At 43.1% G+C, this 18,089-nt stretch overlaps 1 protein-coding gene across 1 annotated transcript; it reads left to right on the forward strand.

The window, feature by feature from the left end:
* The first annotated feature begins 6,221 nt into the window (after positions 1 to 6,221).
* On the forward strand, positions 6,222 to 11,560 carry LOC120712386 (probable transcription factor RL9). The gene is made up of 6 exons (XM_039998152.1): positions 6,222 to 7,434; positions 7,584 to 7,660; positions 8,223 to 8,268; positions 8,386 to 8,593; positions 10,937 to 11,009; positions 11,088 to 11,560. The coding sequence occupies exons 1-6, from the start codon at positions 6,579 to 6,581 to the stop codon at positions 11,208 to 11,210; spliced, it is 1,383 nt and encodes a 460-aa protein (XP_039854086.1). The 5' UTR covers positions 6,222 to 6,578; the 3' UTR covers positions 11,211 to 11,560.
* Positions 11,561 to 18,089: the final 6,529 nt, after the last annotated feature.

Genomic DNA, 18,089 nt, shown 5'->3' on the forward strand with positions numbered 1-18,089 from the left:
ACTGTAACCATGATCTCATGAGCTATCTCTAGGGTGGCAAGTGAATCCATAAGCCTTTCATTTGAGCATTTGACTTCCATACCACGAGTTTGCTCATACATAAGCTTGTTTGTGAGCTCATCTACTTGAGTCTTGAGATCATGATTTCTCTCTTCTACTACAGCAAGACATTTGATTTCATCATCCTTTTTGTTGAGAACCTTCTTTTGTTTCTTTATTTCTTGATCTTGCTTCATCACCTTTATCATCAGCCCAAGGATTGTTTCTCTGCTCTTCTTGCTTACTTTTCTAAGTTCAAGCATTAGCTCCTCGTCATCATCATCACTATCACAATTACTACCACTATCAATATCTAAATTTGTATTGTCTTCAGCTGTGGCCACAAAGCACTGATGATGACCATAATGTGATTGAGCAGAACCATTAGAGGTTGATTCATCATCTGATTGATATATTTCAGCATTATTCTCCAATCCGGAACTTCCGAGTTCTGAATCCGGAACTTCCGGGTTTGCTGTAATTTCTGGAGTTAAATCACAGATTTTTGTAACTTTGTCTTCCCAACTCTTATCAGATGATTTTTGATTAGCTGTGCTGATTACTGATGGTACTGAGCAATCTTTGTCATAAAGATTCTTGAGAAATTTCCAAATGAGATGAGCATTTTCTCTCATTTCTTCATCCTCAAGAATGATATCATTAATTTCTGCGCATACATTACTCAGCAAATAATCAGTAACTAACGCATTGAGTTGCATGCAATCCATTTCCCTTTGATTTGTTATGTCAATATTTTTCCAACAAAAATTTGGAGGGAGGATACTTGCAACTACAACTCGTTCAGCAAGCGGACAAAGATTCCGCAAATGATTTTGAAAATTAATGGACCAGAAAGCATAATTTGAGCCATCACTTACAAGCGGCTCAATGGGTACCTCATAGGACGTCGACATCGTTTCTTCACGGCGGTTAAGCTTTGATGTGAAGTTAGGCTCTGATACCAATTGAAAGGACTGTGATGTCGCCTAGAGGGGGGTGAATAGGCGCTCCTACAAATTTTCACTCAAACGCAGCGGATAAAATTGTCTGTCTGCCAAACCCGGAACTTCCGGGTTTCAAATCCAGAACTTCCGGATTTGGGCTAGATAGTAGAGTGAACTCGGAACTTCCGGGTTTGTCAATCTAGAACTTTCGAGTTCACTCAGAACAGAGTGAACACAATAAAAGTACTGCTAGTAAATGAAAATAAATTCAAACCCCAATTGTAGAGTCTGCCCAGTTAAGTTCCTTTAGCAGGTTCACAAAGATCCTGCACACACAAAACAACAATCTCTCCAAGGCACAAATGTCTAATGGAGAACTCCTCAAATCCACGAGTAAATGTAAATGCAATGAACACAAGGAATTGTTTTACCGAAGTTCAGATTCACCCCGTGCACCCACGTGTGAATCCTAGTCTCCGTTGAGGAAGCTTGTATCGACCCCAAGGTCAAACTATCTCCTCCTTCCACTATATGCCATGCGCCCTCGTGGCACAAGATCGGTGCTGCAACAAACTTGTCGCTGCTCACCACAATCCTTGGGAGCTAGCCGGCGATGCCTAGCCGTCTAGGAGGCTTCACCTCCAAGAGTAACAAATGCGAATCACACAAACCATGGCTAATCTCAAGTGCTCAAGGTTTGCTGTGCTCTCTAGTGCTCTCAAACATTCACTCTCTCAACCCAACTCAAGGATATACACTAATCACACAATCTCACAAAGAGATGTTGGGGAGAGCTCAACTATGGCTACCAAGCTTCTTGGGACGACCAGCAATCAACAGAATAGAGCCTGGAACAGCAGCCCACCAAGGAGGGGGCTAAGGGGTATAAATAGCTGGTCCCAATAAAACTAGCCGTTATGTGACAGTTAGAACCCGGAACTTCCGGATTCTACAACCCGGAACCTCCGGGTTTTCAAACCAACTAGCCGTTAGTGCCACGTGTGCCAAATCCGGAACTTCCAGATTTGCCCTGGCAGCAAAGTTAAAATGTGTACGTGAGGCTTTTGTGTCTCTCTCAACTCACATGGGTTACTTGAGCACTGAGACTAAACCAAAGACCATTGTGATGCATCCCTATTGATAGTACGGCATACCTAAACTCAAGATCAAAGATAAATTATATTTCAACTTCTTGAGCTTCTCCTTTTCATCCTATGCCGTGTGTTGATCAATCACAATCTGAGGTGTGCATCCAACTTGGATTCTTTACTTTGAGCACATCTTCCTTGAGCTAGTGACCTTGAACCTTTATCTTTAAATGAAATCCACTTCTAGTTCAAGTCACCCGTCTTCACAATAAGATTCTAGAAAGATTGATACTTGCCAACATGAACACCACACATGACCAAGATTCTTCAAGTTAAACCCAAAGAATATTTCGTCACCCTAGCATTGGTTCCTCGGCACAACTACAATTGCCCTTCTCCAAGCTTAGTACCTAGAAACCCATTCCCGAATTCCAACTCTTCATCCTTGCATCACATATAGTTTCATGTAGGCTTGTATCACATTTAACTTACAATGAAATCCATTTTGATCATGCCATCCTTTCTTCAGTACTTTGTGGGCATCAACATCTTCATTCTTTGAGCATTCCCGCTTTGAGCTAGTGACTTTGAATCTTTGATTTGCATAGGAGTGAAATCCAACTTGATTCACAAGTCACTTTCTTTACTTGAATAATGACACTCTTCAACATAGAGCTCTCCATGACTCTAGGATCTCCGGACTTTGACCCGTATCGGTTTCTTTGCTCCCCCCAAGCCATCGCTTGCGTAGCCTCTTGAAACACGCCTCTCGGTCCTCTACCTTTATCCTAGCCGTCCATCTTGAACTCGTATTGATTTGTGTCATGCATGAAATCTTCATTGTCAGTTTGAATTCTCAATTCAATCTTATATGCAAGCTTTCCAATTTGAGACATCATATATGCATCAACTCATGTCTCATTCTCTTTTGCCTTGCTTGCTTCTTTAGTTAATAACCATTTATCACATATGACAAGATCTTCCATATTTGAGATTATGCATAAGCATATCACATCTCATTCACACAACCTTTACTTGTCAATTTAAATCCCATTTTAAACCGAAACAAGCCTTCTCATATTGGAGCTTTTATATCAACCATGAATACATTGCTCTATTTTTCTTTTCTTGTTTTGCTTGTCACATACACATTTTACCAATGGGATAAACACACTTGCTTGCAACACATGAGCCATCTCATTTAGTACCCATTACTTAATTAAATATCTGCTCATGATCTCATGCAAACAAGTTAGTCCTTTAATCGTGTTGTCAATCAATACTCCAAAACCCACTAGGGGCCTAGATGCTCTTTCAGGTTCTCACACTGGCGAATGTGAGTGACAACAAGAAATGGAGTGTGAGTGACATTCTGGGTATGATCTCCTTCATCTCGTTGGGGCTCCTCGTCCGGAAGTCTGGCCACTCGATGGCGATCCCATCTTCAGTGAGGATGCCGCAATCCCTCGCAATCGCCTTGGCCGTGTTGATGTTGTCACCAGTAACCATGCGGACGACATTGATACCTGCAGGCTGCAGAGCGGCATGTCTTGACAGCCTCCCTCACCCCTGGCCGCACGCTTGGCCTTGGCATCCGTGAGTTTCTCGACGCTCCCAGTGCAATCGATGATGGAGCTGCACCATCTCAGGACGACCTCGGACGCATCCTTGAGGATCATGCGGGGATAGCCGGCGGCATGCAGTGAGAGGGCGACGGTGTGGCGGGATGCGGCGACGCTGGGGGTGACGACGAGCATGGGGTTTGGCGGAGGCAGGTGGGGATGGTGCGGATTTGGGGTATCCCAATTACTATTATCTTTCAATAATTAAAATTAATTAAAAACAATATTATAGGTAAGCGTTGGGAGGCATTAATGTTAGGAAGTATTTTCAAGAATTGTAAAAGGCCTCTTAAGATAAAAGCAAAAAACATAACAACTGACCAGCAATTTAAGGGGTTTGTGAGAAAATCAATATTTATTATATTCAATTAATGGTCCAGAGCAGAAAACCTTATAAAGCTCCAATGCCATTTCGTAAGTCATACAAACACCTTCCTGTAGTCAGTTAGAGCCAGGGAGTATTTGACATTCAATGGGACTATGGGAGTCGTAGGGGTAAACCAAAACGTGCAAGTTGGATATGTTTTTTTTACCAAAATCCCAAGTTGCAACTTGGTTTTTAAACCTTTTCCTGATAAAAAATGATGTAATCTATGATCATAGGTTTTTCCCCAGCAAGCCATTGCGTCATACACAAAAATAACGTATATATGCCTACATAGTGTTATATCGTTAAGACATTAAGTACTCACATGTGAAAAAAATTACAAGCAAGCTAACATGAAAGTTTTTTAATACTTAACCTGAAGCTACCTAGTGTAACAGGAAAGAAGGGCACTTTATTTTGGATGAAGAAAGATAGCCAATACCATAATAATAGTACTATTACATATAGATAGAATTGTCAAACTTTATATTTGAACTATTCATATTTCTACACCAAACAAAATTTTGTCCTAATCATAAATAAAAGTAAAAAAGTCTAGTTTACACCATCGAACTATAGTATAAGTCTGATCTTCAACTTTCAACAAAAATCCCTGATAGCAAAGGCCATTCAACTGTCAAGATCGAACAAATATGACCCTATGGGTGGTTTCAAAGGCGGATTTTCATTTTATAGAAATAAAAATATCTGAGTTTAAAAAAATCATAAGTAGTTTATTTTAAATAAAAATAAAATGGGTGCCAATACTTTCCTAAAAATGTATCCTATATATTGGCACTCTATTTCTTAGTTATTCGGATCCAATTTTTCTATGGTCCTAATATTATATATATATATATATATATATATTATTGAATAGAGCAACAACACATAGGTTCATTTTTAGAAAATTTTGGTATTAGTTTCATATTTTTCTAGTTTGAAATGAGTTAGTTTTGATTTTCTAGTTCTAACTAGAAACTTTTAATTTTTTACAAAAAATACAAATCCACCTTTGAAACCATCCAAAAACCTAATCTTGTCCGGTTTTCATCAGTTGGATGACCTTTATTATCTGGTTTTGTGGTTGAAGGTTGAATTAGAGTTTTATGATAGTTCGAGGGTGTAATAAACTGGACTTTTCCTAAATAGAAAGAACAAAAATATAATTTGGACTTGTTTTCATACTGCTATATAGGGCGGTCACTTTCTTATGTGTGTGCACAAACAAACCTAGCCTTTCTCATAGTAGTCACATTCCCTACACCCCTATCTAATAAATCTATCTCTGGTTTATCGTCTGCCTCAAGACTTAATATTAACCCCAACATGCATGTCTCTTGCCACACCTTGAGAGAAGATGGCAAAAGAAGACAGACAAAAATGGTGGCCCTAGTTTGGTACTAGAAAACTACAGAACATAGCTGCTAGTGGCATCATCACGAAAATGTACAAGTCCAATCATTTTTCATGGTACTTTTCCACCATTTGGAATGGGTTAAGTGTATACACGGGAGGGCCACATATCCTTTTATTAAAAAAATATACTCCCTCCGTTCCATGAAAAGTGCAATCCTGAGTTTGAAAAAAAATCTCACAAAGAGTGCAATTCTAGAGATTGGATCTCAATTACCTGCCAAATTATGGTCAGATTTGAATTGCATGTCAAAACTGACCATATGTGGCAAACAATTGTGGGCACGAGAGTCTTTTCACATTACCACTAATCTGTCTGAAAAAAACCTAAAATTGTACTCTTCATGGGACGGAGAGAGTACTTAAATGGCCATAGGGCACCAAGGAAAAGCAAAATGTTGTCCTCCTCAAAAGACCTCAACCCACTCTTCCAACTACATATAAATTGATTAATATTAGGGAAACCCTAATGTGAAAAAGGATGTCTTCATAGACGTAGTTTCATGATAGCTAATTTTCACAGAATGTGCAGCTTTGGTGATTTTACTCATGAATACACTTGATCTTGACTTGCAGTGGTCCCGCCGCTAGAGTTGTGATCTTCTCGTGCCTTGCCTGCGCATAAGCGACCCCTGGCCTCTCATATAGTAGACATACTACTCTCTCTCTCTCTCTCTCTCTCTCTCTCTCTCTGCTCACTGTTTGTATTTATACTCATCTGATCAGTCTCTTTCCCACATGTCTCCGGCCCTTTAATACCATAACCTAACAAAGACAAGTTGACAACACAAGAAACCAATTGAATTCAGCTGCCCTCAAATCTCATCTCCCTTGACATCTCAAGGAATGGAAGAGGAACGAACAGGAGAGAGAAAGCCCTGGCTCTAAGCTAGCAGCTACTGATACTGATAGCAACACACACAGAAAAAAGGAGAGGAAAAAAAAAGAGGCACCATACACACTCCTCAAACACGCAAGCAGAAACAAAACATCTCCCAAGAACACCACCAAGAACCTTGGCCATTTGCCTTTCTTGCATCCCTTACGCTAACGCTAGCCGCCGACAAGAGCTAGGGATCGGAGAGGCTAGCTAGCTGCATCTATGGAGGCGCGGGCAGCGTCGGCGCCGGACCTGTCGCTGCACATCAGCCTGCCAAGCAGCGCCGCGTCGCCGCCGTCCGCGCCGGGGCGGCTGGGCGCCGCTGCTGTTGGGGGGCGAGGTGCGCAGCCGGCCGCGGGAGGGGACCCGTGGCGCCGGCTGAACGGATCCACGGCGTCCACCGAGCTGTCGCTGTCGCCGCCGCCGCGGCAGCAGGAGGCGGCCGGCGGGGACGTCCTGCCGTGGCGGTTGCGCCCGCCGGCGGCAAATTACTGCTCGCCGTCCTCCTCCTCCTCCGCAGCCACGGCGCAGGCGGCGGCGCCGTTCGTGCCGGTGACCGTGCCGCGGCTCTCGCTCGACGCCGCGGCGGAGGCGGCGGCGCGGGCGCGTCCAATCAACGGGGTGCCCGTCTACAGCAGCCCGCGGGCCGCCGGCCATCCGTTTCTAGGCGCCGCCGGCGACTACCGCCAGGGCCACCCAAAGGTCGGGCTCTACAACCCCTACCACGCGTCGTCGTGGCCCTCGGCCCTGCGCTCCACGACGACGACGTCCCCCACCGCCGTGGCGCCCTCGGCGTCGGACCCCGCGGCGGCGGTGTTCCTCTCGCCGTCGGCGTACCACCGGATGCTGTCGGGCACCGGGCGCCTCCACCTCCACGGCGTGCTCGCCGACACGTTCCGAGGCTACGGCGGCGGGCACCAGCAGCAGCAGCAGCAGCACTTCGGCAGCCTGGCCTCGGCGCGCTACATGCCCAAGTTCCCGGCCTCCCGGCGCGGCATGCGCGCGCCGCGGATGCGGTGGACGAGCAGCCTCCACGCGCGCTTCGTCCACGCCGTCGAGCTCCTTGGAGGCCACGAGCGTAAGTCTCTCTCTTCCCCGGCCGGATTATTATTACGTACTCATCAGCTCCAACAATAATCCAAAACAACAATTTCTTGGCCATATAATCTCGGATCATTTCATGCGGTATTCATCGATCTCCTCCCCTGGCCTCTGTCCGGCACGCAGGGGCGACACCGAAGTCGGTGCTGGAGCTGATGGACGTGAAGGATCTGACGCTAGCGCATGTGAAGAGCCATTTGCAGGTTGAGTTCCGAGCTCTGTTGTGGTGATCTTCTTCTAATTCTTTAATTTTGTGTTCTTCTTCATCATCTGTTCTTGGTTCTTGTTGGGGCTCGGCTCATGTACAAGCTAGGTGTGAGGTCAAATCTTGAGCTGCCTGGGCACAGACTCCGATGGATGTGTTCAGTGACTGAGACTGAATGAGAGAGGAAGTCAGATGTGATTGTGCAGAGAAGGGGAGCTAGAACCTAGAGAGAGATGAGATGTGTGGGCGTGTGGGCGAGAAAAGATGCCATCATTGCACAATAATACATTGCGTGTCTGCTCCTACAAACCGCCCAATCCCCAGAGCCAGCAGCCAGACGACATGGGCAGAGAGAGAGAGAGAGAGAGAGAGAGAGAGGCCATAGCAATTTCCTTTGGACATTTCTTGGTGCTCTGTTTCGCTGCCGTGCATTCCTTGATCAGTAATCCTTTATGATCTGCTGCGCTTCAAGCCTTTTTCCCCTCTTCTCCGTCCCAAGCAGATGGTGTGTCTGCAGCTTTGCTTTCTTGGTCATTATTTTGTTGATGCTCCTTTTACAGATGTATAGGACCGTGAAGAGCACTGACAAGCCTGCAACCTCCTCAGGTAAGCAAATTAAAGCCACCCCCATTGCACATTCTCCATTGATCAAAGGCCTATCACGTGTTCTTCCACCAAAAACTCACTGTCAAGCCATCTCGGTGATTCCTTAACATCAATTAGGTCCAGTGGACGGCGGCGGCTCCGGTGACGACGACCTCCCTGATGCCGGCCAGGCTCCATCAGCTGGTGACGATGCCAGCCCGCAGCCGTTCACAGCACACCGATCCGCCTCCTCAGAGGGCGCAGCGAGCCATGCCGGCGGCGATGTCGAGTGCTCCTCGGCCGAGGATTCCGACGGCGGCCGGGCACGCAGCGGCGCTTCGTCAAGGTATGAACACTTACAAATCTCATTTCTTAGCTCTTGTTCCGACGGCTGGTTGTCGCTGTAATTTGAACTGTTTATTTGCTCCTTTATCTGGAGAATGGCTTATCATCATAAGATAGCGTGATCACAATCACAATTATCTTATTAAAGAGCAAAAATACCCGAACTTTGTTAGTTTGTTTGCACTTTAAAGTTGTCAGCAGAAGTTGTACGATCTGAGACGGCTAAAGCTCAAAAGATGTTAGGCCCTACACACACATGCACACAGCGGTAGTGGGAGAAAGAGAGAAATTGATTGACTCACTTGATCAGCAGCATGGCACCTCCAAGAGCCTGTGCTAGTACTGTAGTTTCTTGGGATTAGGCCTTGTCCTCTTGTCATCTTTCTCTCTAGGAGGCTGCTGCTTTTGCCTTTTCTTATCACTGCGACGCTGCCGCTAGCTCCAGGGACCAGGGGGGCCTTTGACCTCTCACAAAGTCACAACTTTGCATGCACATGCACACCTACAAATGTGAAGTCTAGCACTTGTCATCCATCTTGTATTCTTGTTGTTAGCTGACTGTGCTTTCACCTCTCACATTGCTTGATGAGATTACAAACCGTTAGAAGTACCAATGCAACATTATTTTTTGCAAGGAATTAGAGTACCAAATGATATGTTATTATTCCTATTTCATTCGAAAAAAGAATGCTCTTATAATCTTATTCATATTAAGAGAAAAGAGGAGGAAAATAAAGCATGCATGTCGATTATGGTACATTGTTCTACACACACGTACTCCTACGTGCCTTTTCTTGTGAGCCCATCCGGTTTCCACGATCGATGGTATTTTCTGTCAATATATATAACTGGCCAGCTAAAATCAGTGTTGAGAAAAAAAGAAGTTCCGGTCAACAGGTGAATTTGTACATTGTCCACCATACCCTGCTGTCACTAGATCTCCCCACATACATATTAAAGTGCTTCTACGTATTTCTTGTAAAAAACTAGCCACATGCTTCCCTCAAGTAGCTGTACGCAGGGGCGGAGACGGGGGGTGCCCCCCCCCCAACGTTGGTGCAAGTAGACAGAAAACCTCTCTAATCTCATTGCTAATGTTGCTTATTAACAAGGTGTGGCCCCCTCTAATTATTGGCATTAGTAAATTAGTCCCACCTATGCATCAATTCTGACTCCGCCCCTGGCTGTACGAGGTATACTACATGCATGACAGTACCAAAACAAGATTAGTATTTTTAAATAAAAATACTAATGTTAAATAAATAGAAAGAGGTCATGCTAGGAATTTAGGATTCACAATTTTATATTGTTTGCCATTTCTGAAAAAAATTATACAACATTGATCAATATGGTATGTAGATGTGTGGACGATGGCATTTAAAATTTTATAATTATTTATTGGCATTGTTCACATAAAAATCATTTGAGTTTTGCAAATAATTGAGAGAATTAATTTGATATGTTATAAAAAGGATTGATCTAGGCGTTTGAAAAGAAAGTTCAGGGCATTACCGCAGTGGCAACTCCTTGGTATTTTGAGGAAGCAATAAAACATGGCACATAATGAAAGAAATTAAATTTATTTAGAATGAATAGGCAGGATAGAGGAAATTATGTTGCAACAGTTGGTAATAATATCAAGGTGATGTGGTGTGTTGGTGGTGAATTTCTTGAGGAATTTTTTTATTAGTTTATTACTCCCTCTAGTCACAAAGTTTTATCGTTTAAGATAGTGACATGGTTATAATATTTTGAACTAATCTGGACATTCACTCATAAAACTTTCAACAATTTCATTTAAATTATTCATGATACATTGGCACTCAATGTTCAAACATTGTGTAACCGTACCCAAAGCGGTAGATATTTGTACATGCAAGAATTTCACATCTACGTCTGTAAAAGGAATATTAATGATCTAAAAAGCACAATAAAAGGGTGACACCAATAAAAAATTAACATCTTCAAACTAGAAATATGCACGCTATTTGCCCATCTATGCATGACTTAATCGAGCTACACAATATGCAGTAGTTAGGCGCATTCCCATGACATTGGAGTTGTTCATGGAATTGTACACCAATACTGTAACCCTTTTAATGACCTATTGCCTAGCTAGAAATTAAGGAGCTGTACGTGACTTATGACTACCTAGGCATTTTGTGTTGATTGTTGTCCTTGACTAGTCTGAATTTAAAGCATGGCACAAAAGGTTGCGGCAGTACAAGCAGCAGAGCATTATGCAGTAATACTAGCATTTGCTAAAGGCAGGCAGCTGCATTTATTTATATACCTTATAGCTTACTAGCAGCAAATTAATTTTTCAAACAAAACTTCTTTTCAGAGATCAATGGCCACCACCAGCTGCATGCAATGTGGACACCCATCGTTCAGTTGGCATATCATCCACCATTGAGGTACCATTAATCTCATTGTTTCTCTTCAACTCATACCTCTCATTTCATAATAATCATATGATTGTGCATTTGGGTCAGGATATGGAGCCTTGTGGGTCAGTTGGCTTGCACCAGGTACCCAACCATGAAATGAACTGCCCTAGCCCTAGCCTGGAGTTCACGCTGGGGCGAGCGAACTGGAATGTTGCGGAACATGACTAGCAGCGCTAGCTATATATACTTGTGCATTGCACATTGGTTCAACACTTCAACTATATATACTGCTTACGATACTTTGGTCGGTCTTTGGACTATCAAGAATTTAGCAATGCGATGAAACAAAAGGTGGGATATTAGTTTTGTTTCGGTTAGAAGAACACATCATAGTCTTGCAATGGTATATATGGTAGTTTGTTCATGAGGGTAATGTAGAGAAGGGAGCTTAAAAATGAATGTCTATCATGATGGTGCAGTGGTGTGTAATGAATTGATGCATCATGTGGCACGTGGAAAAGAAAAAGGAAATCTAACCAGATGATGATTATATTATTCCTTTTGTTTTGTGATGTGTATGTATCCACATGCTTATTCTTTTGGGTTCGTATACTTTCATCATCAAGTTAGCTTAATTTTTTCCAAACTACTCTACCAATTTAAAATAAATGTTATGTGCATATTTAAGAGCATCACAGTTATTATTGTGATACATGTGTTAGCATTGTGTTCAACGTAATACGATTCTAGGCAGTGTAAGTTTGTGTGACAATAAAACACTAGAGAAACATGGTTTGCTCACCTCCAAGAGTGCCCAATTCTTTCTCTAGGAATTATTGTTGGGCCCACTATTATAAAAAAATAATTATGTATAGCAAAAGTTATCGAGAATCATCCACTTCGTACTTTTTGGTGCATTTTCAGAAAGCAACTACATACAAAGATACATGGTGTCCTTCATTCATATGGGAGTACAAACAAGATGTAAAGTTTCATATTGCTTCATATCTTGTACAAAATCATAAAATGTTGTTTTATTGTTTTCAAGTATATATATACTTTATAATAATTCCATCATATGTAGTTGAGAATCACAAAATGAATAAGCACCAACAAAGAACGCAAAGGCACATTACGGTTATGTGCCGTAGTAGGCATTAGCAAGGAAATCGGTTCATTGGGCCATCAATATTGTCTCTATATATACAGCACCCTCCACATCATTTCTCAGCACTGTTAGAGAGAGCCACTCAAAATATAGAAAATTTTAGCTACTATATGGAACAAACTTGAAATATTGTTGAATGGCAACAACTAATTAGAAAAGATCGGTGAATCATAGATTCTTTAACAGAGGTAGGTTTACGAGTTGAAGTTGGACCAAACCTATATTATGCTTTTAAATAGATATTATATTACTGATTTTGAAAGATTGTTGAAGGAACAGAAGTTGGCAACATGTACTCTAAACCACAAAGTCATAGAGTATTAGATGTATATAGTTGTATTCGACTTGTATAAGTCATGTAACTGACTTACTTGTACTCCAAACCTATACGACCTATATATATAAGAGGTCACCCCCTCCTAGTGTGTGTGGTGTTTTTGCCTATCTCTCTACATGGTACTGCATGTCCGGGCACCCCTCCTATGCCCTACCGTGCACCACCCCTCCTCTCCACTGCCTTAGCCTCCGTCGATCGGGATTATTACACTTGTCGGCGCCGCCTCTCCAAGCGCGACCCCCTTCCCCTACGCCCCTCTCTAGGGCACAGCTCTTCCGATCCCCTCCAGCAGATCCCATCTGTTGTGGCTGGTGCCCCTCCCCCATTAGCAACAGCGTTCATCAGATTGCAACTGCAATCATGTCGACCTCCTCCGCCACACCCTTGTTGACTGGCACTCCTACCCTGCCCTCTTCTTCGGACGCATTGGCCGGTGCCCTCTTCCTCCACCCCTACGCCATGATCGCCATCAAGTCTCACGTTACTAACAATAAATTAGACTAGTCCTTGAGAATATTTATAGGACTCCTTTTTTTATAGAAAAGGTGGTGTTTTTTAGAAGAGTATAAAAAGATGGTGTTAGGATCCAAATCCCTAGGATCAAGTACAAATGTGAACAAAACTTCCCCAGAATGTTTCTCCTCTTCCGGACAGAGAGTATTAACAAAATATTACTATCACATATATGCTTATCCTTTTCAGATCTCTGTAGGATAAAATGGTGCGAACAAAAAAGGGCGAAAAGGATGGCAAAAGAAGGCAGCCCAATCATAAAGCAATGGATTGCAAAATCATTTTAGCAGTGGTCCATGTCTGTCTGTCCCCTCATTGATGTCATTGTACCGTTCTCTCTTACTTTGTCGGCTCTTCTGCTCAGTGTAACCAGTACCACAAGCCACAGGAGAGAGAGAGGCAAAAAAGATGGCAACAGCACAAAGGAAATAAAGGAAATAAAGGCATGTTCTGTGTAGCATCTGTGTGATGTTACTGTGCCACTTGAATGTTTTGTCAGATCTCTCTTTGGGTGTGTTTAGATCCGTAAAATAGGGGTAAAAAGGGTTACATCGGACACTGTGGCACACTGTAGCACTTTTCGTTTGTTTGTGGTAATTGTTATCCTACCATGACCTAACTAGGCTCAAAAGATTCGTCTCGTCGTGTACATCAAAACTATGCAATTAGTTTTTTTATTTATCTACATTTAATACTCCATACATGAGGTAAAAGATCTGATGTGATAAGTGAATAGTGAAGTTTGGAGAGAGAAATTTTGGAAGTGAACACAGCCTTTCTATCCTTTCCTCCCTGCTGCCTAGCGCCATGCCACATTCATTTGCATGGGGCCTTTTGGCACCGTGCAGATGGGGATGGCTTTGGACCACGGCGCGTCTGTTGCTCATTCATCGTCATGTGACCTTTTCACCTTTTTACCGTTATTTTTTTTTTTGAAAATTAGGGCAGGAGCACTGTTGAATCATGTTAGAAGAAGAAGAAGTTGAGTCTTATTACATAGTTGTAATTAATTTTAAAAAATTTGCTTGTGTAACTTTATTTTATGGAAAAAAGTATCGGGAGGGCCGGGTGGGATCTCTAGATGCAGAGTTAACAGTTACAGTAGCTAGCTCAATTCATGATCTTCCTATCGAGCAGTAAAGAGAGATTTGTAGTCCTTGCATTGAATTGTTACCAGGAGAACTAAATTTGAAGTTTTGACCTCATAGATTTCAAAGTTTGGTACCTAAGGTAGCAACTTTTTGAAGTACCTTTCAATGTTACGTCTTGGTGTTTGCAACAACGGTAAGAAAATTTATATATGATAACATGGTAATAAAATTAAAACAACTCTACTTCTTTACACCCACATAATTTGTAAATTTATCGGAAAAACATATTTTATTTTGGCACATATATAGTCAATCGTGTTAGTTTTTTGCTAATTTTTCATATAAGTAAATAAGTTGCGATATTTGTTTTGTAATTGTTATATAATATACAAAGAAAAATCAAACTAATTAACCCTTGAATCTGCAGTGCACCTTCTTGTACATTTCTTTTCTAGCTACTCCCTCCTGACTCGAATATAAATCCATTTGTACTGGAGCCAGTCGCACAATATTTAAAGTAAATAAGTTGTTCCAATGTCCTGCACTAGAAATATGAAGAATTTATAGTAGAAATTTAATTTTGGATAGTTAAAATACGCCCATTCAAAAGGAATGAACTCCAAAGTTTGAAATCAGCAAGGTACTAGAGATTTATTAGCTTCTATTTTGTTGTTCTTCGGACTTATCTAGGAGTAGTAGAGAATGCAAAAAAACACAAAGAAACAGAGCTAGTATATTTTTTTTATGTGAAATGGAGGTAGTATATTGTATCTCATTCATCTTTTTAGATTAAGGAAAATCCTAGCCTTGAACAAGTGAATAGGCTCTAAATCTCAAAATGAGGAATTAAAAGAAACAAGAAAGAAAGCTCTAAAACAAAGAAAGAAAACTAGAAGATTACGCTTTAATTTTCTTCTTTGTTCACGTTTCAATCCTGTAATAGCTTTATGCAGCACCAATCCAACACATCCACATTTGCTTAGAAACTTGATGTTTGAATCTTTGGTTTCTTGCGAAATCCTTCTGTAAGGAACATGGCACCATTTATGCCATTTCGAGTGATTTTGGTGATCGAATGACAACACAACACTTGGACTAATACGATTGTTAAGATGACCATTCTCAAGCTTTTAGGTTCAAGTGATGACAAAGAGAAAGAAAAGATAGGCGTAGCAAGGCATCGGTTCTTCCGGTGCTTCAGACCGAAGAGCTTTCAGGGCAGCGCCCTGAAAGCTCTTCGGTCTGAAGCACCGGAAGAACCGATGCAGGAAGCATCGGTGCATCCGATGGTTGTCGGAAGAACCGACGCCATGGCAGAAGGGAATCAAAGCCAAGACAGCTTATGGGCACCGGATGAACCGACGGTCAAAAAGAGGCATCGGTGCATTGGGAGTCCTATGTTCCAAAGACGATGTCAAGAGCCCAAGAGAAGATTCTTCAGCACCGGTTCAACCAACGGTGCATCAGAGTATTGCGTCGGTGCAATGACGTCAGCGCCCAGGAGAAGATTCTTAAGCACCGGAAGAACCGGTGATGCATCGGTACAAAGCATCGGTTCAACCGGTGATCACTGCGTCAGCTGTCAGGAGTTCAACGGCTACTTCGGGTTATGAGTGACCGGAAGAACCGACGCTACATCAGCCAGAGGCATCGGTTCATTCGATGGTACGCAGATTTTCAGCTGACCGTTGGAGCAACGGCTACAAGACTTGGTGGCCTATATATACGCCTCACCCCGGCCATTTGAAGATTGCTGGAGTTGCTGGACATCCTACACACACCAAAGAACATCTCCAACCACAATAGAGCTTCATTGTACATCATATAGGCTTAAGCACACTTGTGAGAGTGCTTAGTGCTTGTAATAGGGATTAGTTCTTGCGAGAGCTCCCTTGAGAGAAGTCTTGCTGCGGCAAGCAACTTGTGATCCGTCGTGTGACCCTCCGTCTTGGTGTGGAGTGGCAACGACACTTTGTGCGGGGGAAGAGGAGGCCCCCTCCTTGGTGGAGAAGCTCCGTAGTGGATTACAGTCGGGTGACCGAGAGAGACGGTGGCGGTGCACGAGACTCGGTGTCTTAGGGGCACTTGCCTTTGCTTGCCGGCATCGCCTAGGTGGCGTAGTGCAAGACGGTGATCGGAAGAGCCTCGGTGTCCCGTGGACGTAGGCGTTTGTGCCGAACCATGTTACATGACCGTGTCTACTCGGGAGTTTGCATCCCTCTTGCACTTACCTCTTTACTTACCGTATTACGTTTCCGCATTAGCTCTTACTTGTTTGCCTTTACTTTCCTAGTTAGTTTGATTAGGATTGGCTATAGGTTGCAAGTATTTTGGGGTAAGTACAGAGTAGCAAAGTTAAACCTTAGTCATAACTAGCATGTATAGGACGTGTTAGGTTTATCTTATGCAAGTAGTTTGAACCCTAGGTTAAAAAGCGATTAGCGACCCTATTCACCCCCTCCCCCTCTAGGGTCGGACACCCCGTTGATCCTTACACCTTCCACCTAGAAATCACATATATAAACTCCACTTAGGCAATAAGTTTAGGTACACAGAAATCCAAGGCGACGTCAACAAGAACACAACGTTCAAAATGCCATCGTCACCCACCCACCAAGCCAGAGTTAGGTTTTCACTTGGTGAACTGCTAACTTTTGCAGAAAGCATCACAACATCGTCTCAAAGAAGGACAAACGACACTCAGACAACACCGCCAATGTTGGCTAGAAACATACATGAGGTAGAAGTTTCGCTCGAAACTCCTACAAGAAAACATCATCACCACTCCGAGCAATCAAGCCATATCACGACCCCGCAGTCCCACCGGCCGATCTGTCATGGAGTGGAGTAGGCTGCTGGTCTCTCCCCATGGCCACCACAAAAGAGAACCAGGGAAGGCAATAGCGACTCCATCTCTGCGAGGAGAAACGCAAATCAGGATCAGGGTCAGCTACCGGTCGTGGTGCCCTACGCGACCCGTGGCCTCATTGCCGCCCCGATGACCTTCCACGACGCCCAGAACTGCTACCCCGACCTAGCCGCAGCACAGATCACGGCCACCCTATCGTGGGTGTCCAGATTTGGCCACGTGGTCACCGAAAGGCTAGGATGAAGACGGATCTACTGCCAGGAGAGACCACAACGTGCACCACCGTAGGGAGGTGAGATAGGGCGCAAGATCTCGAGGATGGAGGACTGGGGGACGAGAAGAAGCAGAGAGATGGAGAGGCCTCCCCCTGCCGCCGTTCTTTCTCTCGCACAGACTTGCCACGGCGGCGAGGGGCAGGGATGGGGCAGCGAGAAGGCTAGGACAACGATGGCGTTGCTTCGCACGAGTGAGTCTCCCCTGGGGGGAGGGGGCGGGGGTTGGGAGGGTCTGGGGCGACGGTGGCGTTCTAGTTGCGGATCTCATTCATAAGTTTTCTTCGCCACCATAATGCTAATAACATACTGCCTAGCTAGTCGATCATGTGTGCCTCCTGAGCACAATAAGGTGCTTGCACTTGCCAGATTATTATGACATAATTGAAGTAATGAAGAATAAAATACCCATATATACTTGTGTACCAGGACCAGGGTATGCATGGTGTTGCATGTTTTCCAACCCTCGGCAACTTACATGCCGTGATTATATTTTAAGTGTTGAGATCTGAGAAGAGAGCTGATAATAATAATAATAATAATAATAATAATAATAATAATAATAAGAAGAAGAAGAAGAAGAAGAAGAAGAAGAAGAAGAAGAATAATAATAATAATAATAATAATAATAATAATAATAATAATAATAATAATAATAAGAAGGAGGAGGAGGAGGAGGAGGAGGAGGATGAGGAGGACATGTTTGGATCTAGTAAGGATTTCAAAAATAAAAATAATCAGTAGGGATTGTAATAAGAAAATTTAATTCGGGGATGTTTGGATATTTGAATTCCTTTAATTTTAACATTGCTTTTGCCCTTAATATCCCTCTCGTTCGGTCGCTTTAAATAATCTGC

The sequence above is a fragment of the Panicum virgatum genome, chromosome 6K (assembly GCF_016808335.1).
Source record: "Panicum virgatum strain AP13 chromosome 6K, P.virgatum_v5, whole genome shotgun sequence".
Classification (NCBI taxonomy): domain Eukaryota; kingdom Viridiplantae; phylum Streptophyta; class Magnoliopsida; order Poales; family Poaceae; genus Panicum; species Panicum virgatum.